Raw genomic sequence first — 22620 nt, 5'->3', positions numbered from 1 at the left:
GATTGCCTACGTTCAAAGCCCAGCTCTAACACTTCATAGTGGATGACTTGGGCAGATTACTTAACTTCTCTGTGCTTCAATTTCCCCATCTGTAAAATTGGGTAATAAATAATACTTCATAGAGTTGAGGTAAGGATTCAATGAGTTACAGTGTGTAAGATGTTTAGAATCGTGCCTGGCAGAGAATGCTTGGCTAAATAAGTGCTTGTTTAAAGTAAAAGAAATCTGTTTACTCTAGTTCAAGTCCTGCTGAGTGTTACTTTTTTGGAGAGACCTCCTCTGACGTCTCCCCACACTGGTTGGTTTCACAGACAGGTCCATGTTGTCGCAGCACTTTCAGCATGTCACAGCTTGGCATTTGTCACTGCCTCTGTAATTCTAACACTGTGGTTGTCAGTGTCCCTCAGTTCATCTAGCTGATTCTTGAAGGCAGGGGTTGGATTTTATTCATTTTTCTTTCCCCGGAACCTGAGTCATAGTAGGCTTTCCATAAATGTGTATTAAACAGAATCTTGCTTTGATTTTACAAACACAGTAACTCAAGCCCAGGAAAGGCTAAATGAGTTCTTCTAAGCTATACAGGTAATTAGTGACTAAACAGAAACTAAAACAATTTTACTACCAGACCCACACTAGTTAGGTGTGTGTTAATATCACCAATAACCCCTGGCCATTTGCTTTTAAAATGATTCATCAGATACCTATAAAAGAATCAAATGCTTTTAGCATCCCTCTGAGTTCCTGGACCGATTTATCGTCAATCACTCTTCCTTAAAAAAAAAAAAAAAAAAAAAAAAAAAGAAGAAGAAGAAGATTATTACAGGGAAGGAAGTAGATTTGTCTTCTTCCAATTATTCAGAGGATTTGCTGGATATCTGGATAATTCCGAAGCCTTGAATCTCCCTCATGTAAGAGGTTACTTTCATCCATTTACTCTTTTCAGATACAGAGGCGACGGAAGTATTATTGAGAAAATTAAATTCCCTAGGTGTCTCAAGGTGTCTAGGACCCCGCCAAATCTTGCTTATCCCAACTGCCGCATTGTCAACACCAGACGGCGCTGTGTCCTCACTACGTCGAGTACACGAAAGACTCTGGTGACCCCCACCCCCGAGCCAGCACCGTCCAGAGGATGATTCCAAACACTCTCGCCCGCCTTCTCCGCAGCAGGCGAATTTCTTTTCACTTTTCGAGTCACTGTGTGTACGAGAGTGTGTGGTGGTGGCGGGGGAGATGGTGGTGGTGGTGGTGGTGGTGGGTGTGGGTGTGTAGGTGAGTGTCTCTTGCTCGTGACCTGGCTTGGTGTTGGCAAAGCTGTATCTTCTACTTCCAGTTCTATCATGGAACCCTGGATTGCTTTTTCTCCATGGCCCGAAATACATTTAAGTTAGAACGAATTGAAGGGTTACTAGGTACCAGGCGCTGCATACCTCTTGCCCCCATCGCCCTAGCGTTAAATAAATGCATCCTCCGGATGTCGGGACTCAACCTTGACGCTTTGCCAACTAAGCACGCGCGTCCAGTCTGCGATGTTCCTTGGACGAGGTTTGGGTTCACCTGTTCGGAGAGGGCAAGGTGTGTTCGTCCCACCTCGACAGCCAGCTCCCTTTGCGTTCCTCTTCTGCTTTCTTTCCTTCGCCCTGATTTTTCATTCCTTTTGAGTGTTGCGTGGGGGGGGGGGGGCAGAGAGGTTAAGAGGGGGGAGGGAAGGGACCCGGCGGGGAGGGGCATCGGAGCGCTGTCACTGAATGTCACGCTGCCCTCCCCGCCCTCCGCCGGGGGTGTGGAGCGCGGCGGAGCGCGCTGCAGAGGGCCGGGCGTGTGGGGACGCGGGAGGGCGGAATTCTCCCCGAGTCGCTCGGCACACGGAGCACGCCGGTCGCTGAGCTCGGCACTGAGCCGGGAGCAGGCGGTCGTCTGCTCCTGTGTGCTGGGCGGCAGCCCGGGCATCCGTAGCCCGGCTCGGGGAAAGCGTGCCTGGCCATGGAGCCTTCGCACAAAGACGCCGAGACGGCAGCGGCGGCGGCGGCGGTGGCGGCGGCAGACCCCCGGGGGGCGTCCTCTTCCAGCGGGGTGGTGGTTCAGGTCCGCGAGAAGAAGGGCCCCCTGCGAGCCGCCATCCCCTACATGCCCTTCCCCGTGGCTGTCATCTGCCTCTTCCTCAACACTTTCGTGCCAGGACTGGGTAAGATTCGGTAGCCGTGATCCCTGAGACCCGGGGCCAGCCGCGGGAGGGCGGGTAGGAAAGGGGCTGGGCGCAGCTGGAGAACCTCCGGTGGCGCCCACCGGCTGCAAGTGCTGCGCCCGCGCACTCCAGTCTGCGTTCCCAGCGTCCGCTAGCAGGTGGCAGAAGAGTGTGGAGTGGGCACCCCGCAGGACAGGTGGCATTCCCGGGTCGCCAACCCACAGGCGAGGTGACTGGGCTTGGAGGAGCCAGAAACTTTGCGAGGAATGTTGGAGACCGCGGGCGGTGGCCCCGACGGCTCGCTGGGCTTCAGGCTAGGCGTTGGGAATTCTGCCCCTCCTCCCCGTCGTGAGCATTCATTCGGCACCCCGTCTGCCTGCTTGGAGGGGCCCCGGTGGCGTCGATATTCTAAGTATTCCGCGAGCCTATTTCTACAAGGAGAGTGGAGCCAGAGCAGGAGGGCTCTGGAGCCAACGTGGAGGTGACCAAGCTTTTGAGCAGTTGGTGGATCTAGGGGAAGTGGAGGCAAGCAGGTGCAGGGGACACTCCGCAACCTCCTATGCGTTCGGGGAGAGAACTCTTTAACCATAGTCTTTTCCACCTCCTTCCCGAGTGCCAGCACCCCCGCTGGGCACCAAGAGGATGGTGGGCGATTTTATTAGTTTGGATGCATGTGGGTTTGGACTGCATGTGCCGGGCCAGAGGTGATCCACAGCAAGCGGAGAGCACGCCCATATAAGTGTGTGTAGGATTCTGGCTGCCTGGAAGGGCTCTGGTGTCATCGATATTCTAAATATTAAAAACAGTGGCCCATCACAGATATAGTGCCACAGGGTGAGTACGGGTTGAGAATGAGACTTTTTCCTGACCCTCCCTCCCCCAATCCCAAATCTACCTACATGCCTCCTCCCTCACCTCCAACTTGACCACTAGCCACTGGCGGATCTTGCTTGCAAAGGCGTGACTTCCCCACACCAGAGCCCTCACTGGTGCTGGGCAGGAGAGGCTGACACCTCTTGCGCTCTCCAGAGAAAGCCTGCCCCTGCCGGCGAGCCAGTTGCCAGCACATGGGTCCAAGTTCCCAAGAACAGAGGTCAGCTCTGAGTGGTTTTCTGTTTTTCTTTGGCTTTTCTCACGACCTTGCTCTTAGCCAGCTTGCAGGGGCCTCACCGCAGTGATCACCAAGGACACGCCCACCCACCCAGGACCTATTCACTTTCTCCTTGGCACTTATTTGTGTTTGTGCCCCAGGGGGCTGCAGTGGCCAGGAGCCTTATCTGCCCGAGTAGAAAGTTGAGCGTTCTTCAGTTGGGCTTCTCTCTTCAGAGACACCTCCAGCACCTTGACCCTGGTCCTTTGACCACTTTCAGTGTCATCAGGCAGCCCTCTTGACTGTGGGAGGCAAGCTGATGCCCATTTAGTTGTGTCAGAAATTTCTACCTACTGGAGTAAAAGGAGATTTCCTGTTTCTCTGAAGAATGTAAAGATCATAAGCATCTGGAGTCTACCTTTTTTTTTTTTTTTGTTAAAGTGGTGAAGTAAATGCCGCCCTATAGGCTTTTGCATTGATGCCTGATGGAAGGGGTTGCAAAAGTTCCTGTTGCTGAGGGAACCACCCCTGTAGGAGACATGCCACAGGAGATAGCAGGTGTCCATGCATGTTGCATACCCTCCTGGGTCTCACTGGCTAGGTACCTTCTACCCTTAGCTCAGATTCAATGACAGCATCCATTCAGCTCAACCCTGACACTCTACTGGTGGCATCCAGTGTTAGCTTTGTTTCCCAGTTGGCTTTGTTAGAGCAGAATCTCATAGGATTTTAATTAAACACAGACACGCGCTAGGGGTGTGCTCGCGAGCGCATGCATGCACACACACACATACACACACACGACTTTCTAAGAAGTCAGGAGAAAATAAAGGGGAAATAAGCAAACTACAAAAGTAATGAAACAGGTGAGACATGGGTGTAAAGACTTCTGAATTTTCAGTGACTTAACCCTGGCATTTTCCGCCCCCCATTTTGCTTTGGATGCTACTATACAGTTCCTTGGATGTGCCCACCCTGTCTTCTGTCCACATAGAATGTGAGCTCCTTGACCCTTCTTATCTGTAAGTCAGGGACACCTGTCACTTCAGACTGTTGGGAGGATGAAATGTGATTACCTAAAGTTCAGGATCTGGTGCCATAGGAAGACGGTGGGTCTATCCTGCTATTTGCTCTTCTGCAGAGCTAAGCCTCATCCCATCTCCAGGTGGAGGTTGCTGTAGTAGTAGCAGTATTGCTTCTAAGTATTTCTGTTTTTCTGCTCAACTCTCCACCTGTAGTGGGGAGTCCTCAACAGATTATGCAAATCTTGCAAGTAGTTGGTGTTTGTTTTATTTTGTTTTCCCCACCCCACCACTACCTCTGCCTAGGAATGGTTTGAAATGTCCCCAGCTCTTGGTATTCCTCCCTTTGATCCAGATCTACTTCTCCAATTCCTCTTGCCTTATTGGAAGCTCCAGTGACAACTGAACATTTATGCTGTTTCTGCTCTATGATTAAAAGCTGCTTCTTTCAATCTATTCACTCACTCATTGGGTCAACCCTCTCTGTCCACAACATGCCAGGCACTGGGGGATATGAGGATGAATAAATCAGTCCAAATGTCCTTGACTGTTAGAAAATTGATAAAACTCTGACTTTGCTAAGTGCTATGGGGCAGCAGGAACAGAGTGTTTTAGCAGCAATTAATTGTTCCTGAGGGTGGAGGAGGGGTGTCCAGAGAATGCCTTCCGGAAGTAGTGGTGGGTTAGATCCTTCTGAGGAAATCTATCTGTGGCCCCAAACACTTGCCATCCTCACTATGGCCCCACTCTTTGGAAACCATGTAGACCACTGACCCAAAGATTCCTTCATTTTTCTGGAAACTTCCTTCCTTAAAAGTCCTTTCCTTGTTTGCCAGTTGGACGAGAGAATAGGAATTTTTTTTTTTTTCCTCTGATGTAGGTGTCTCAGGTCTACGTAGTCTTCAGGACCTGCCCTTGGTGAAGCCCCATCCCTGAAATTCCCCAGAATTCTCTATCCAAGCAACAGTGCTTATCAGGATAATGTTCATACCCTAAGAGATGTTTCCTCTTCTGGGAGGTGCTTGGGAAGGAGAGGTGATTTATAAACACCTGACTCCTCATTGGAACATGACAAATAATTTTTAAAAATGAACTATGGTAAGAAAGTGGTCCCCAACCCTGTTTAGTGAAACTCTACTAATTAAGATCATTGCCAGTATCTTCATGTTCCAACAAGAAGGTGTAGAAGTATATACACCATTATTCATACATATAATGAAAGTTAATTGTTATGCCCCCAAATGGTCATAGAATTTGTCAGTGAAGGGTATAACTGTGCTTCCATGTTTAAAAATTATATCCATCATCTTTTTAAAGACAAAAATGTTGATGACTCAGATAGGGACAGGGAAAGTGGGAGGGAAGAGGGCTTCCACTGACCATTAACCACTGCATCACACTAATGCTGGCCATTAATCTATTGTTCAATATTACACAAACATTTAATCTATTCCTAATACACTGCCTACTCTTTGATACCATTAAAATCTTGCTTACCCAGTAAGAGCACCACAGGCTGGCTCAGCTTCTGTCTCTCTTTCCTTTAGGCCTGAGTCTCAAACAGATGATTAATCATGCCTTACCTTGTGGCATCTTTTGTATTGATGACCTTACTGTTACTCTTACTGTTTTGAGAGTTTATTCTTTGCCTAGCTAAATAGATTGTAAATTCCTTGAGAGCAACAACTATTTTAAATTTCTCCTTGAAACAGTATGCTATAAATGAGTACATACTGACAGAATTATACTCCTGGAACAGGCATTAAAGATCATCTGGTCCAATGCCTTTCTTTTATATATAAGTGAAGTAGGCCTGAGGATGCATGGACCAAGCAAGTTTACCTCCTACTCAACCTTTTAAAGGAAGTTACTTGAAGATGTATTTTAGCAAAGTAATGGAGTAAACCAAGAAAGAAGATATGAGATCCAGGGAACAATGGAACCTACTTATGGCAGCCATGTAAAGTAACCCCAAGGTGAAATTGACCTAGAGGGCAGTCAGTCTTCATTAGAGTGGAAGGATGGCAGTCTCCAGGAAAGAGTTCTTTGAGGATGACATGAGATGGGGACAGTCCACATAGTAGAAATCAAGATTGCAATAAGAAACAGAAAGAAAGTAAAAACCATAAGGCAATTAGTAACTGCAATAAAGATAAAAAGCTATGCGAAAGCATTAAGATCCCAAGGCAAAACCAACTACCCAAATAGATAAGAAGGTCAGCAGGCTTTAGAAGAATAGGAAGATTCCAACCAATAATTAGAGTGAGGAAGAATTTGGAGAATATTAGGGATATGATGTACAAGGCATGTTTCTTCTGTCAGAGGGAAAAAAGAAAAGTAATCATAAACTTCAGGAAAACCAAAACACATTTTATGAAAGGCATTGCCCAAACAAAATCCAAAATGTGGCCTGACTTTGAATAAGTGGTAGAATTTAAGATAGATTCTTAAATTCACAGGCCTGTGTCACTGGAACAGTGGCACAGGATATGGGCTCTTTTGTTCTGCAGTGAAGAACATTTGCTTAGTCATAATGATATAAATGCTTCTCAGTGGTTTTCAATTTCTAAAACCAACAACAAACCACTGAAGACTACTTAAGAATAGCTACAAAGGAGCATATAAAGCTTTCCCACCTTGACAACATAAAATGAAAAACACAGTTTGCAGAAGTTGGAGAATAAAAGAGGAGAGAAGTGGAATTGTGAGAGAGCAAATTATTGTTCCCAATCATTCACTATTCTCCCTGAAAGGGGATGATTGTGCATTCCCACCTGATGCCATATGGTTTGGCTGCCTCTTGTGGAGGGAGAATACTTCCACCCTTGCTCATTGATACTAGGCTTCCCATGTGACTTGCTTTGGCCTATTAAATAGGAGTAGAAGTGGCACAGGTCATACTGAACTGACTCTATAAGAGGCATTGTTAGATTCTGCCATTGTTCTTTCTCCTTTCACAAGAATGGCAGGTCTCATAGAGGTACTGTGCTTCAACCTGGTTCCCATCAGAAGCAGGGTATAACATATTATGTAAATGAGAAATTAGCTTGAGTTGCTGAGATTTTGTTGTTAGCATTGTTACTGTCCCAGCATTATGTACCAAAACTGACTAACATAGTTAGCATAGAGGCATAAATATCCATTTCAGATAAGTAGGGAATCAAGTGATTTTGTGTACAGTTGATAAATTTAGAAATAAAATGTACCAGCAGGCACGGTGGCACACACCTGTAATCCCAGAGGCTGGGGAGGTTGAGGCAGGAGGATCTTGAGTTCAAAGCCAGCCACAGCAAAAGTGAGGCAGAAAGCAACTGGGTGAGACCCTGTCTCCATAAAATGCAAAATGGGACTGAGGATGTGGTTCAGTGATCGAGTGCCCCTGAGTTTAATCCCTGGGGCCCCCCAAAATAAAAAAAAAATAAAATGTGCCAGAGTGATGGATGAATGAACTACTGGGGCAGTGAAACAATAGTGATGTGCTGGAATAAAGTTGGAACAGTAGTAATATTGATATAAGGAGTGATGTAGGCAAGCTGACTCATATACTCAATAAGTGATGCTTCAAGTCGATAAAACATGAAAGAGTAAGACAAGCACACCAGAGATTAGAGAAACTGTAAAATCACCACTGTACTGGCTTCATTGATTTTCCTCTGTCTACTGGTTCATTTCTCAAAGCATATATACATGCTCAATTATCTCTCATCTTCTAAAAACAGCCTTTCTTGATCCTACACCCCTCTCTGGCCATTGCCCATTTCTTTGTTCCCCAAGCAAGATTCCTTTTAAGACTTGTGGGTCTGTTGTCTCCAATTTCTTCTCTCACTTTCTTGTGGACCCACTCTACTCGTGTTCTACCCTGTCACTCAGCTGTACTGCATTTGTGAGGGTCACCAATTTCTTCCAAGTTGCTAAAGCCTGTGGTCAGTTCTCTGCCTTCTTCTTTCCAGCCCTCTGGGTAGTTTAGGACACAGTTGTTCACTCCTTTCTCCTTGAAATGATTTCTTCACTTGGCTTCTGTTTCCTTAAATCTTTGTTTCTCTTGCTCTTCTTAACTTGGAAATTCCCTAGGACACTTGATCTTCTTGACTTTGATCTTCTTTCTTCTACCGATACTCACTCTCTTGGTGACTTTGACCAATCTCTGGGCTTTAAATTGCCATCTCATTATGATGACTCCTAAATTAAGATCCCCAACTTGGCCCTCTGCCCTAAACTCCAGGATCTAATATCCAACTGTCTTCTTAACATCTTCTCTTAGAAATCAAAGACATCCTAGATTTGACCAAACTCCTGGTCTTCTTCCCCAAATTTGCCTCTCCCTCAACTTTCTCCATCATCCTTCCATTGACTCAAACCAAAAACTGGGACTCATCCTGAGTCCTCTTTTTCTCACACCCCACGCCCAATCTGTCAGGAAATACTCTTGGCTTTGCTTTCAAATTCTATTAATTATCTGACCACTTCTGCCACTCTGGCCCAAGCTTCCATCTTCGAAATTATTTCAATAAGCTTATTAAATGGTCTTCTTGCCTTTACTGATGTTCCTTACAGTCTGTCATCACTGTGTCAACCAGAGTGATCTTTGTAAAACACAAATAAGTCACATAATCTTACTTTTGATCTCAAAATCCTCACGATTCCCATGTTATTCAGAGTAAAAGCTAAGTCCTTATTATGACCTATATGACCCTAGACCAGAACTTTCCAACAAATATGAACTAAATCATATGTGGAATTTAAAAAGTATTATATTATAAAAATATAATATAAGGAAGGAAGAGGCAAAATTAATCTTAGTAATGAAATATTAGTATTATCACTTCAAAACATAGTACAAAATCATTGATGGGATATTTTGTGTTTCTATTTCTGTGTACTGAGTTTTCAAAATCTAGCATATATTTTACACTTGCAGCACATCTCAATTTGGACCTGTGTAATTTCAAAGGGATGTGAAGTAGAATTTGCATTTCTTCTGAGATATGAGGAGGAAGCTAGCTGTTAGCGGGAAGGGATGTGGTCACTAAGAGATGGTATGGTTTGTTTCAGTGAAGTATAGATAGCCTACTAAGCAAAGGAAAATGACTTCCAGAAGCATCTCTCTCTCTAGACATGCTTTGTGTTCCTACTATGTGCCAGGTCTGTGATTGAAGCTGAGGTGCAATCAAAAGAGATGAGTCCCTGACCTCAAGGAGCTGACAGGCTAATGGGAAAGCAGACTAATGAATGCAAATGGGGGTTTGTGCTTTTGGGGAGCATGGCCTGGGGCCCATGTGATTCAATCTGCAGTAGCGAGGGAATGCTTTCCTAGCAAACTTGAAAACTTGGGAGCAACAGGCTGAATAGAGTGAACTGGAGGACATTGAACTAAATGTTTGCAGTTCTGTGTCAGATTCATGATGCCATTAAGTATCATGGAAAGGGAGGTGAACTGGGAGGTGAGAGGCTGCAGGCTGATTATGGTTCCTCAGTAGCATGACCGTGAGTAGGTCACTTATTCTGTCTGACCCTCAGTGTCTCTGTTGTAAAATGGAAATAATAATCTCTACTTAGATGCTTCACAAGGTCATTATGCTCTGTTAACTGTAAAACACTCCATGATTGTAAAGTGCTTTCATTATAAATTAACATTAACATCAATTGACAATTGCAAAATTGCCTTTATTCCCAAGATCATTCCTGGAGTCTTTCTCAGGGTGATACCAGTGGATGAATGTGATGTGCAACAAGCCCTTCCACTTTTTCAGCTTCCTGGTCCCAAGTGTCTGACAGACCCAAGACCTGGGAATTCTTCTAGGCATCTTTGTCAGTCAGCTTTCTATTTCTGTAACAAAACAACGGAGACAATTAACTTATAAAGAGAAGAGAGGGAAGGTTTATTTTGTCTCATGGTTTTGGAGATTTCAGTCTGTGGTCTATTGGTCCCATTGCTTTGGGCCTGTGGCAAGGCAACACAACATGGCAGAAGCATAGGGCAGAGTAAGGCTTTTCACTTCATTGCCAGGAAGCAAAAGAGAGGAAGAGGAAGGGACTGGGTTCCACTATGCCCTTCGAAGGCATGTCCCCAATGACCTGTGGTTCTCCCATGAGGCCCATCTCCTAAAGGTCCACAGCACCTCCCAATAGTGCCACCCTGGAGATGAAGCCTTAACTTTGGTTTTTGGGGGACATTCAAAACCACAATGTAGCACCTGATCAGACATCACACACCTGACATGTTGGGGTGAAGGTCAAGAGCCCACATTCTCTAGGATTTGGTTTAACACATTAAGTGGAAAATTTCTCCATGATCCTCTTCAAACCCTGAGCCTGTGCGAGGGATATGTCTTTGAGGCTAACTTTATAATTTGTTAAAAAGCTGCAGGGATATTGATGTGCTGAATGAGTATATATGTGTAGGGGGGCACACAAGTGTCCCCATAGGGTTTACCTATAGTTATTTTACTATAAAAACTAGAGGATAGTTCTTGGATGTTTAAAAATCCCAGCCTTATAATTTCCATTTCTTCCTACATTGTTGAGACATGTACTTAGTGGTTTATAATCTTGAAACCCTGTCACCTGGGGCAATGTGGGGTGGCAGGTTCATTTTCAGCAAGGGACTTTCCCTGTGAGAATTGAGTGCTAATCTCTCTAGCCTAGGCTGAGTACATTTTCTCAAAGCCACATTTGTTAGGAATGTCATTTCTATGGTAAAGCCAAGGCTGCAGTAAGGGGACAATATTTTCCTAACTGAAAGGCAGAACTTGGGATTTAAGTATGCATTTATTTTATGAAAGGTCTTGAATTACTTTGGAAAAAAGTCACTTTTCTGAACCAACTAAAATGACATGATGCCAGGACTTTCCTTGAGCCTGAATGTGAGGGGGCTGTCTCCAGGGTCCTCTGTTCAGCCAAGCACTTGACCAGCTCTGTTGACTGAGAAGTTTGACCCTGAGACCAAGGATAGTTTGACTTTGCTGGTGAAGAACATTCCAGAAACTTCAAAAAAGAATATGATCCAACTTTCCTAGGGCCAAGGAACTTTCAACGCTCTTCAATTTACAGACAAGAAAGGGGACTTCCCACTTATCCCAGGCTCTTCCCCAGATTCTCACCATCAGTTACCTCCGTCCCATGGCCTTCCTGCCTGGTTTGATGAAGAGGGTCGATTCATATTTGCTGAATTAATTGCATGTTCCAAAGTAAATAAGAATCTGGGGAGGATTGTGGACAAGTCAGAGCTGGGCTCTCTGCCCTAGCCTCTCCTACCACAATAAAAGCTATGGAGAAATATTGACTATACTAGATTTTAGATATTATATTTACTCTATATAAATATTTATATGTAAATATTTACTATACCACACAAGTCTGTCTCTGTCTGCCTGTCTCTTTCTCTCTCTCTCTCTCTCTGTCAGTATTGGGGATTGAAACGGGGTGGGGGGTGCTCTACCACTGAGCTACATCCTCATCCCTTTTTTATTTTATTTTAACACAGCGTCTCACTAAGTTGCTTAGGATCTCGCTAAGTTGCTGAGGCTATCGTGGGATTTGTGATCCTCCTGTCTCAGCCTCCCTGGCCTCTGGGATTGCAGATATGGGTCACCACACCTGGCTCATGAGTCTCTCTTTCAAATTGTGCAATTCAGTGGTTTTTAGTAAATTTGTAGCCTTTTGCTCATTCCACAGCCCTCATTGCAATCTCACTATTTGACCACTATTCTTTCAGAACTTCGTAAGCTTCCCGCAACAAGAACGCCTTAAAGCAGGTGCTCTTGAGGAAGAGTAGTTTGATTGGCAATGCCTTAGCCTTGCTCTTTCAGAGTTCTGCAGGGGTAGGAATCCTGGTGTCAGAAGGTGAGGCCCACCTTAATGCTGCAGGTGGATCAGAAGCAGCCCAGAGGCAAAGGAACGCTTTTGGGAGGTTGGCATATTGTGTTTTACAAAGAAGCATCTCATCAAGTGGGCCACTCTTTCAATGGAAATGGAATAGCTTGGTGCAGGTGGCATGAGTTGGATGGGAAGTGTGATTATGGGAAGGCAGACACTTCCTCTGGGACAAATGGGCTCTCTGGCTCTGGTAAGGGGTAAAGCACTGATGTGCAAAGTGTCGCTCTTAGGGCAAGCTGCCAAACGGAGCTCCAACAGCGCTTGGATGGGAATTGGACCTCCCAGGTGCACCTGGGTGTGACTGTGGCGTTACATTACCATGGCAATAGAGTGTCTATGTTAGCAGGTCTCTGCTCACATCTGGGCTCTGATCATTGCCTTCTGCTCTGAACTCTTCAGTAGCTCCCCACTGTCCACTGAACTTAGTTCATATTCTACATTGGACCCCTCGGGGTCTAGTGAGGGTCACCCATGCTTCTCTCACTTTATTTATTTATGTGTGTTGCTCCTGCTGTTCTCTCTGCCTGGAACACCTTCCCAGCCATCACAGTCTAACTCTTATGCAGCCCTCAAGGCACGTTTCAAATGCCTTCCTCTGAAAGCCTTTCTTCACCACTCCAGTGAGGTGGGCTTCTCCTTCCATGGAATGATTGGGTCACTTAGAAGGGAATTTCTCTTGCTCTGCCTTAAATTCTGGTCCTTTTGTGGTTGTCTTAATCCTCTCATGTGAAATCATCTCCTTGAGGGTGGGGGCTGTGATTTACTTATCTTCCACCTCCCATAGCACCTACTGCTCTTACGGCGAGTATTTGTTGAACTGAAGATACACATATATTCTTTTTTTTTTAAATTTATTTTTATTGTAAACAAATGGGATACATATTGTTTCTGTTTGTACATGGAGTAACAGCATACCATTTGCATATTCATAAATTTACATAGAGTAATGATGTTTGATTCATTCCATTATTTTTTCCTTCCCCCCCACCCCTCCCACCTCTCTTTTCCCTCTATACAGTCCCTCCTCCCTCCATTCTTGTCCCACTCCCACCCCCCATTAAGTGTCATCATCCGCTTATCAGTGAGATCATTCCTCTTTTGGATTTTTGAGATTGGCTTATCTCACTTAACATGATATTCTCCAATTTCATCCATTTGCCTGCAAATACCATATTTTATTATTCTTTATAGCTGAGTAATATTCCATTGTATATATATACCACAGTTTCTTTATCCATTCATCAATTGAAGGGCATCTAGTTTGGTTCCATAGTCTGGCTATTGGATACACATATATTCTATAAGTTGGAAATGTGGAGTCAAGAACAGGTCTGCTATAACTTGGAAACATTCCCCAAAGGCCCAAGTGTTACAGGTTTGGTGATGGAATGAAACTTTAAGAGAGGGAGGCCAGAGGGAGAAAGTTAGGTTATTGGGGGCCAGGAGGAGGAAGTTAGGTTATTGGAGGCATGCCCTTGAAGGGGATATTGGGACCCTGGTCCATTGGGACCCTGGTCCCTTCCTCTCTCTTGGCTTCCTGGCCACCATGAGATGAGCAGCTTTGCTGCATACATACTTCCCATCATGATGTGCTGCCTCAACACAGGCCCCAAAACAACTGAGACAAGCAACCAGTCATGGGCCAAAACCTCTGAAACTATGAGCCAAAATTAATCTTTCTTCCTTTTAATTAATTTTGTCAGGTATTTTGTCATACAACAGAAAACTGACTAACATAAGGTCCTTGCTCCTTTATCCCAGTGCCATCTTACCCAAGGGACATAGCTTCCATTGCCACTTTTCAGCTCTCCTATTGTAGAAGGAAGTAGAACCAGGGTCCGCAGGGCTCCACAGAAGATGGAGGTGGCAGGGGGCATGTTGTATGACAGCATGCATGACTCTGAGGAGTCCTTGATGCCCTAACCACTCAGAACAGGAAAATGGACCAGAGCAGAGGTATTGGCTGTCATATCTCTGGGACAGACAGCCTACTCTGTTGGAGACTCACTGTAACAGTTATGATGTAACTGAACAGGACCACCAGCCATAATTACTCTGTGTCCTTTCAAGTCATGTCACTAATGATTGATAGGTGTCAGGAGAATGATGGAGGGGATCAACCTTAGCAAATCTTCTTAATAACCAACCATCAAATGTAAATCTAGGGGGAAAGTTTGTTGAGGAGCAGGATATTTATTTGTGTGATCTTAAAATATCTCTCCTTGAAATGCTTATAACTTGCAAGGGGGAAAATCAGAGTGGAGAGACCATTTGTACCTTGCCTGGGTGAACAAAATTAACATCCTCTGAGCCTTAAAAAATTCATGCTACGCGAAAGAAGCCAGTCACACAACCCACATATGGTGTGATACCATCGATATGAAATGTCCACAGTGGGCAAATCCAGAGAGACAGAAAGTAGTTGCTGGGGAATGGTGCTGGGGGTGGTGGGCTGAGGAGTGACTACCACTGTGTTTGGGTGATGAAAACATTCTAAATGTTCTAACATCGAGAGAGGTGATGGTCGCACAACTCTGAGTATACTAGATTATTGAAGGGAACGAATGTTATGGTATGTGAGTGATATCTCAGTGAAGATGTCTTGTAGTGTTCCAGCCAGTAGTGCATAACCTGAATTTATTCATGTGAAAACTTCAGACAAACCCAAATTGAAGGACATCCTACAAAATGCTTGGCCTGTAGTCTTCAAAAATATCATTGTCGTGAAAGACTGAAGGAGACAGAAACATGACAACTATATACAAAAACAGAAGCTTGAATTGGAACCTGTGCTGAAGGGGAAGAGGATACCAAGATGGGTGTTATTGCAACAATTGACAAGATTGAAATGTGGATGATAGATTAGCTAAAATATTTTATCAATATTAAGCTTCACCTAAGTTTGATAACTATACTATAAACAAATAAAAGAATATCTTTGTTCTTTAGAAACACACATTGAAGTAGAAAGGAATAAAGGGTCATGGTGTTGGCAGCCTATTCACAAATGGTTTATTGGGGGGGAAAGAATGTAAAGAAAGAGAGAGAATATCATGGCAAATATAGTGAAAAGTTAGGCATTGATAATATGAAGAGTAAACAGTTCTCTGCATGATTCTTAAAATTTTTCTGCCAGCTTAAAATTATTTTAAAATTAAAAATGGGAGAAAATTATACAGCTAAAAGCCAAACTAACTACTCATGTAGTTCAGACATAGCAATTGCCCTTAAATCCAAACTACGGTACCCTAAGTTGGTCACATCTTCTTTCACTTAAGGTCTACCAGCTCTAACTAAATCACAGGCTGTCTGGGGGCTACAGGAAGAAAGACATAGCAGGGAGGCATTGATCTGCAAAACCCAGGCCTCCAAAGGAGATTTTCCTAGGGACCCCTATCATTAAAACACTAACAGCATAAAAATTTACTGCAGCCATTTGGGAATCTGAGGTGTTCCTCTGCTCCATCAGCATATGCTTGATTATAACTGAAATGAGTTTCCCAGGAGGCCGAGACCAGTGCACACAGCTAGATTCCCTTCCGTGGCCCATAGGGTCTAATAGGCTGTATTTGTAGCCTTCCTCTGGGGCTGGCCAGGAATTTGTGCTTCAGCCAGAGCTGGAATATATCCCAATGCTACAGAGCTATTTTGGAGAAGCCTTTATTTTCTTAGTTATTCCTTTTTTTGACATCTCAGTCGGGGTACAAGAATTATTCACAGACCTCAAAGAAACCACTTCAAACCACCAACCAATATCTGTGCCATGCATGCCAAGACTGGGCATGGGAGAGCTGCCCCTTAGCCTTGGCTGCTCTGAGGGGTCATGTGGGTGGAACATGCAAGTGGAATCTTTCCAGGAATCATCCTGTGGCCTGACTCAGAAGGGAAAAAAGTAAACATAACCATCTTAGGACTAAACAGCTAGGGTTCTGAGGCTCAAGGCAGAAAGGGTGGCAACCCCAACTCACCCATGCTCCCAGGTCAACCTTGGCCAAAAGGTTTGGGTAGCCTTGGGTCTGACCCCTAATGCTGGACTCTGAGACTGACACATCCTGAGAAAAGGGGCCTTGGCACTTGAGAGTCGATTTGGGCTAAGGGAAAAGCAAACAAAATCCATGGGTCTGGCAAGATACTCAACTGCTTGGGTCCACTCTTGGGTGGAACCACTGTGTGGCTTATTTTTCCTTTATTTTGTCATCTGAGCCCAATACAGCTTATGTCTCAGGATGGTCTTGAACTCCATGTGTGGGTTCCCCTGAGGATCTGAAAGCAGAATCTTTCCTGTGTCAGTATATAGGTACTCAAGAAATGCTCTGATGTCCATCAAAGCCCTCATTGAAGATGCTTGTAGGGGAGAGAGTGGGTGAATGGTTTTGTTGTCTCAGGGCTGTTTCCACTCACCCATTTCATTTTCTCAGGGGGTCCCCACCAACCATCCCCAGATATTGGGGCATTGGTACTACTACCAATCATGAGGGGAAGTACAAGTGATCCTTAACATATATATGAAGGCAATTAACCTATGTCCTGAAGACAGTCAACACTATAAGGGGAGATAGGATGATGGATAGAATATGCATTAAAACCAAGCATCTGCTCTTCAGGATTATCTAATCTACCTGCCACACACCTTTTTTTAATCTTCCTCCAAAGTGTGGCCCAGTGCAGAGCACCCAGTAGAATCCCAACCATATTTAACTGACTTATTATGAGCTGGGAAGTGTGCCTGTCTCTTCCTCAAGGAGACCGTGACCTCCTTGGGCTGAACTCTGGAATCTCAGCTTCCAACTCCAGCACTGTCATAACTGCGCCCGTTGCCTGATGGTGTTCATTTGTCCCTGCTTTGACCCCACTTGGTTCTTATTTGAAACAGAATGGTTATTAGTCTTACTTCCTTGTTTGTGCTGAGGAAATAAAATCAGAGCTATATGCACCTTGATGTAGGAAATGTGTGAAGGTCAGCTCTAGCTTCTTGTCCTGCTGATGGGGAATGGTGATCCACATCCTTACTCATCCCATGCTTCCATGTTCTGAGCACTTGAGAAGTCTTGTCTTTGCAGAGTTGGGCAGGAAAAGAGGACTAGAGCTTGGGTCATTTGGCTCTCACTTCCTTGTCCTACACCCCCATAAATTATCTGCCATTTCCTGATCTGCTCTGGACCCAAAGAGCTGACCTCTATGACTTGCATCACTGGATACCTGGACCTCCCCATTTCCTGCTTATAAGCATGGCTTCCATCCTGCTGCCCTGACCAATATCCCAGCCCCAGCGCTCTCCAGACTCAATCAACCACACCTTCCCTCTCAATGCCCTCGCTGGCCCCCGCAAGGCAATGACCTCCTGCTATGGCTAATCACAAGCATTTCAAGGATGAAAATCTTTGTTTCCTGCTGGGAATCCCTGTGGCACAGAGAGGATTGTTTCCAGCACCCCCCACTTCATTGGGATCCTGAACCTCCAGCCTTTGCACCTCACCGACTATCCCTAGCCCCTCCCTCTGGTTTTCCTGAAAAAGTTTGTTTCTAACATAGTCTTCCTGGAAGCTCTGGTACAGCCAGAGCATCCTGTCATCTGAAAAGTGTAAATGTCCCAAGTGAGCTGGAGGAGGGGGCAAACCCAGGGGTGGGTGAGGTTTGAGAAGGTGCCAGGTGGGATTCCTCACCCCCAGCTCTTTCTTGGGTAGTTCTGGACCCTGGCACTTGTCTCTGAGATGTCTGGGCTGTCTCCTCCTGTCCTGAGGATTCCCCAGTGACACCATTCAGGGTTCTGCCCCTTCTCCTCTCAGATAGCTAGAAGATTTGCTGCCCCCCAGAAATTCTATTTCCTGCTCTTACTTGAAGCCCTCACTCTGGAAGATGCAACATCAACCCAGCTTGTTGCTCATGCTTAGACTTAACCATCTACTCCTTGCTCCTCATACCATAGGCAAAAGCTATTGAAAGTAAATCATCTCTCAGTCCAGTGTCCTCTCCACTCCCTATACCTATCATTTTGCTTTTTTCTCCCCTTCTCCCTTCTGTTCCCCCTCCTGCAGAAATTGAGATAAATGAAGGACCATCAGTTGCATGGTTTGATTTTTCTTCCTGCACTCACAAAAAGAACTTGCACTGTTTGCATTGTTAAAGCCCCCAATGATTCCTTGTTATGAGAAGAGACATCAAAATACGCCTATCGCATTTTAAATCTTACAAAAGACACCAAAAATTAGTACATCATCTACTTAAAAGATCCCCTGTGATAGCCATACCAATTGCATATTTTAAAAGCATAAAGGTTCTGGTTGGTACTTCTGATTCTGCCCCGCCCCCCGCCACTCCGCATGTGATTTGTGTGCAGACTTCTGAGAAGCAGGTTTGTAATCGAGATTCAGCCAGGCTAAATCACAGCAGCAGAAGCTTATGCAACTGCTAAAAACCTATGAGTTAAAAATGGAATAGTCTTGCAGAGTGGGGAAAGTAATAATATCAGTGATGTGAAAATAGAAAGTAAGAAATTAGTGTTTCAGTGGTTCAGGTGTCTTACCTACATTTTTCTGCACCAGAAGACCTTGGTGTCATTTTTCAGCATAAATCCAAAGTTCAACCTCTTATTAGAAAAATCAAACTTTGCTTTCACAGACAACCCTATGCCCTCAATTAATCCAGAGACAAGAGTCTTTTTTTCTTTTTTACTGACTTCTTTACCATCAAACATATTTTGTGTTTGTTAGCATCTCTGTGTTCACTAATGCCCATAAAGGAACAGATTTTAGGTTTTATAAGTGGGTTTTGTTAATTTGCTATTTTAAAAATACTTGTGAGACCTTTACAGTTGCCATGGCGATATAATTTCCATAAACATGATTTTTGTGGGGATTTTTGCACATTGAAGGATGAGGTTGATATGCAGTGTTGGGGGGAAAGTAGGTGGTGAATTTGGCAGCCACCCCATGGCTGCTTCCCTCAAATGCTGCAAATAAATTCTAAGAATTTATTATGGCAGGGCCCTGGGTCTCCAAACACCACTACTGGCACAAGAGGCTTCTGGAAAGTGGACTAGTCAACTCAGAAGGAGGCCAGCCTGCTCCTGAAAAGAAGCCTTGTGGTTGCAGGGTTCTCTGCTACTCAATGGTCCTCTCCAGGTCAGACTGACCTGCAGTCTCTCCCAAATCTCTTGATTTCAAAAAGCCTTTGAGGACTAGACATCTTGCAGGCACCCAAGGAGTGGCGAGGAATCTGAGGGCCCATTTTCTCTTTCAAGCAGATTCAAGCAAAAGTCTCACTGAATGTACAATACTGCTAAAATTCTGAACATTTGCAATGGAAAATAATGGGAAGTAAATACACAGCATTATTAACTGTTAAACAAAACAAGAAAACATTAAATAAGAGGTATTTTTACATTCATCTTGAATATCAACGGGTGAGGAAAGGCAGATGTAATTAGAGAAGTGGTAGATGGTCCCAATGGCGCTAAATGGCATTGTTTTTATCAATGTTGCGAGGCATCTGTTTTGGCTCACAAACAGGAGCTTACCATTAAACTTTATTTCCCAAGGAACAGACTCCACTCAGAGTTGGAGGGAGGGAGGGAAACAGCAAATAAGAGATAATTTTCTAATAACTAAAAACCACTTTGGAAAAGAAATAACATGTACAAGGAATTAAAAGTGGAAGTGTGTCAGCACGATCCCACCCAGGGCTCTCTGGGAAGCAGGTCAGGATTTGGTGACAAGCACTTCCTAACTGAGCACCTGGGTTTAGCCAAGGGTTTGAATCATACAGAATTATGAATCATAAGAAATTATGAATTACTAGAAAGCCATTGTGTTAACTGACATTATTTATATAGTGACGGAAATGCCAACAGGGCCACCCAGAGGAGGGGGCAGACAGTGTCTGGCCAAGAGCTGATTCCCATTGCTTGGAAGCCAAACGTGAGATGAGAGAAGAGGTCCTGTGCGTGCCCCCTGTGTGTGCTCCTGTGAACCTGCATGCCGGTGCCCCTTCTGTGCCTAGGACAGTGCACGTTCGGAAGTTTGCACGAGGTAGAAAGATGCAGGGCACACATGCTTGGATTTCCAAGTGCCCCGTGGCGCATGGTTTCTCCCTTCACACCGTGGGAAAGGCCCAAGTACTGTCCAGTCTGCAGACTTTGCAGAGTCTGCAATGACAGCTGGCAGCTGCTACCATTTACGATTTGTTAAGCACAGTTTTTGAAAAAGAGTGATGAACAGAGGCGCCAGGCAATGTTTTGTGCTTCTAGAGCAGTGAGGGATAAATCTCAGTTAGAGGGTGCTCCAGGCTGTGGGTCTCTGCGAGGGTTCAAGGTGGCAACACGGGCACATCTGCAGTCAGTGGCTTCTCTGCCTGGGTCCTAGGGATCTGCCGACGTGCCTCCCCCACCGGTTAGCTCGGTTATCAACCCAGGGCGGGGCAACTTGTTCAGGGCCTGCCTGAGCTGCTCAGGGGACTTCCCAGGCATTTTTTGTTTGCTCTGAAATAGCCTGGAGGAATTTGGCAGGGATCGCTAAGGAATGTGGCTCCCCTCCCAACCAGGGTGGAAGTCGGAATCAGAGTGCTGCAGCAGCACAGTTCCAGTCTCTTCCCTCAGCATACATTTAATTTAAAAAAATTTTTTTTGTTTTTTAAAAGCATCAGTAGCAAGTAGCTTGGCTGGGGCTGGTGGGTGGCCAGGGGAGGAAAGGAGCCTACGGAGGAAAGAACGTGCACCTGAGACTGATGCCACATTACCTGCTGCCCTCTCTGGTGGCCACTACCCAGCTGTGGGGAGGAGCAGCAAGTCCCCGTGCTTGGATTTCCAAGGTGTGAAATGCAGCGGGGAGCTGTGCCCAGGGGCATTGCGCTCTGAAGTGCACCTCCTGCCCCCTGCTGGTGTGTGTGTGTGTGTGTGTGTGTGTGTGTGTGTGTGTTTAGATGCATGTGCTTCCCCAAATCCTGAAGACCTTTTTTTTCTTGATATACTTTCTTTTTCAGCTGAAAGAACACTCCCCAGATCCCACTGTACCACACATTAGCTGTGTGACTTTGGGCAAGTGACTTAGCTCTGTGTGCCTCAATTTCTTTGTCTGCAAAATGGGGATAATGATAGTACCCATTTCATCAGACTTGGTTGAAGATGAAATGAGTTATTCCATATACAGTCCTAGAATAGTACTTCACAAATAGAATTAAATATGATTATTATTCTTGTCCTTGGAATTTCATTGTGTTAAAGCCAGCCCTCTCTACCCCTGCGCCATTCTAGCTCTGAGAGCCCTGATGCCTTGTGGACCCACTAGATTGAGCCCATCAAGTGAAGGACAGGTCTTCACTCAGCTCTGTACCTCCAAGACTGGTACGTAGTAGGTGCTCAGTTATTTTAGAGAAAATTAACAAGCCTGGGACATGGTTAACGTGGTCTTGATCCGTGTGGTTCTCTATCTTCAGGGTGCATCAAAATCCCCTGGGAAGCTTAACAAAACTCCCACCCTCAGAGAAGCTGATTTAGTATAAGTAGGTGTTATGGTTTGGATATGAGCTCCTGTGTTAATGCAGGAATATTCAGAGGTAAAATGATCAGATTGGGAGAACTGTGATCTAATCAGGTCATCCTAGTTTGAATGGGGTAACTAGGTGGTAACTGTAGCCAGGTGGGGTGTAACTGGGGGAGATGGATCACTGAGGATGTATCCTGGAAGGGTTCCTCTTCCCTAAGTCCCTCTCCCTTTATTTCTCTCTCTCTCTCTGCTTCCTGAGGCAACATATCCTGGCTCCTTTTGCCATACTCTGTCGCCATGATGTGTTGTCTCACCTTGGGTGAAAGCAATGGAATTGGTCCACCATGGACTAAACCTCTAAATTATTATGGTCAGGTATTCTGGTCAATCCGGGAAAATGACCAACACAGTAAGAATGGGGTGGGGCTGGGGAACTTGCATTGTCTAGCAAGTACCCCATTCAAAAAACACTCCTCAGAGGGCTGGGGAGATAGCTCAGTCTGTAGAGTGCTTGCCTTGCATGCACAAGGTCCTGAGTTTGATCCCCAGCAACCGCCCCCCCTCAAAAAAAAAAAAAAAAAAAAAAAAAAAAAAAAACACTCCTCAGCATAGGTGTCCTCAAAGCCAGGGGCTGGGGGAAGAGAAGAACCAGGGTAACCTCTCCAGGCAGCATCCTGCCTGCTTGGCCCTTGTTTGCCTTTCGGCAGGGTTCCATACTGGAGCCCTTGGCCTGCATATTCTGGTAGAATAACCAGGAAGACTGGAGCCTTCCAGGGGCTGAAGTTATGATTGCATTTGGTTTAAAGTGTGTTTAATTTGGAGCTCCTCTTCAGTGAATGGTGAGGTCAGTGTTCTTAGAGATACTGATAGCAAGCCTGGGGATATAGCTCAGTTGGTAGAATGCTTGCCTTGTAAGCACAAGGCCCTGGGATCAATCCCCAGCACCACAAAACAAACGAAAAACTAAAC

General features: G+C 45.1%; 1 protein-coding gene across 2 annotated transcripts in view; it reads left to right on the top strand.

The window, feature by feature from the left end:
• The first annotated feature begins 1794 nt into the window (after nucleotides 1–1794).
• STUM (stum, mechanosensory transduction mediator homolog) overlaps nucleotides 1795–22620 on the top strand; it is a 76666-nt gene continuing 55840 nt past the window's right edge. Inside the window, exons 1-2 of one of the 2 annotated variants that reach the window (XM_079106640.1) lie at nucleotides 1795–2185; nucleotides 21420–21509. In XM_079106640.1, the coding sequence (XP_078962766.1) occupies nucleotides 1984–2185; nucleotides 21420–21509 (292 nt within the window). In that variant the 5' untranslated portion in view covers nucleotides 1795–1983. The remainder of the gene's footprint in view (nucleotides 2186–21419; nucleotides 21510–22620) is intronic. The other variant, XM_079106641.1, reaches the window with a different exon arrangement.

Source organism: Sciurus vulgaris (assembly GCF_902686455.1).
Source record: "Sciurus vulgaris genome assembly, chromosome: 12".
Taxonomy (NCBI): domain Eukaryota; kingdom Metazoa; phylum Chordata; class Mammalia; order Rodentia; family Sciuridae; genus Sciurus; species Sciurus vulgaris.
This window is presented reverse-complemented; position numbering and strand designations above follow the sequence as displayed.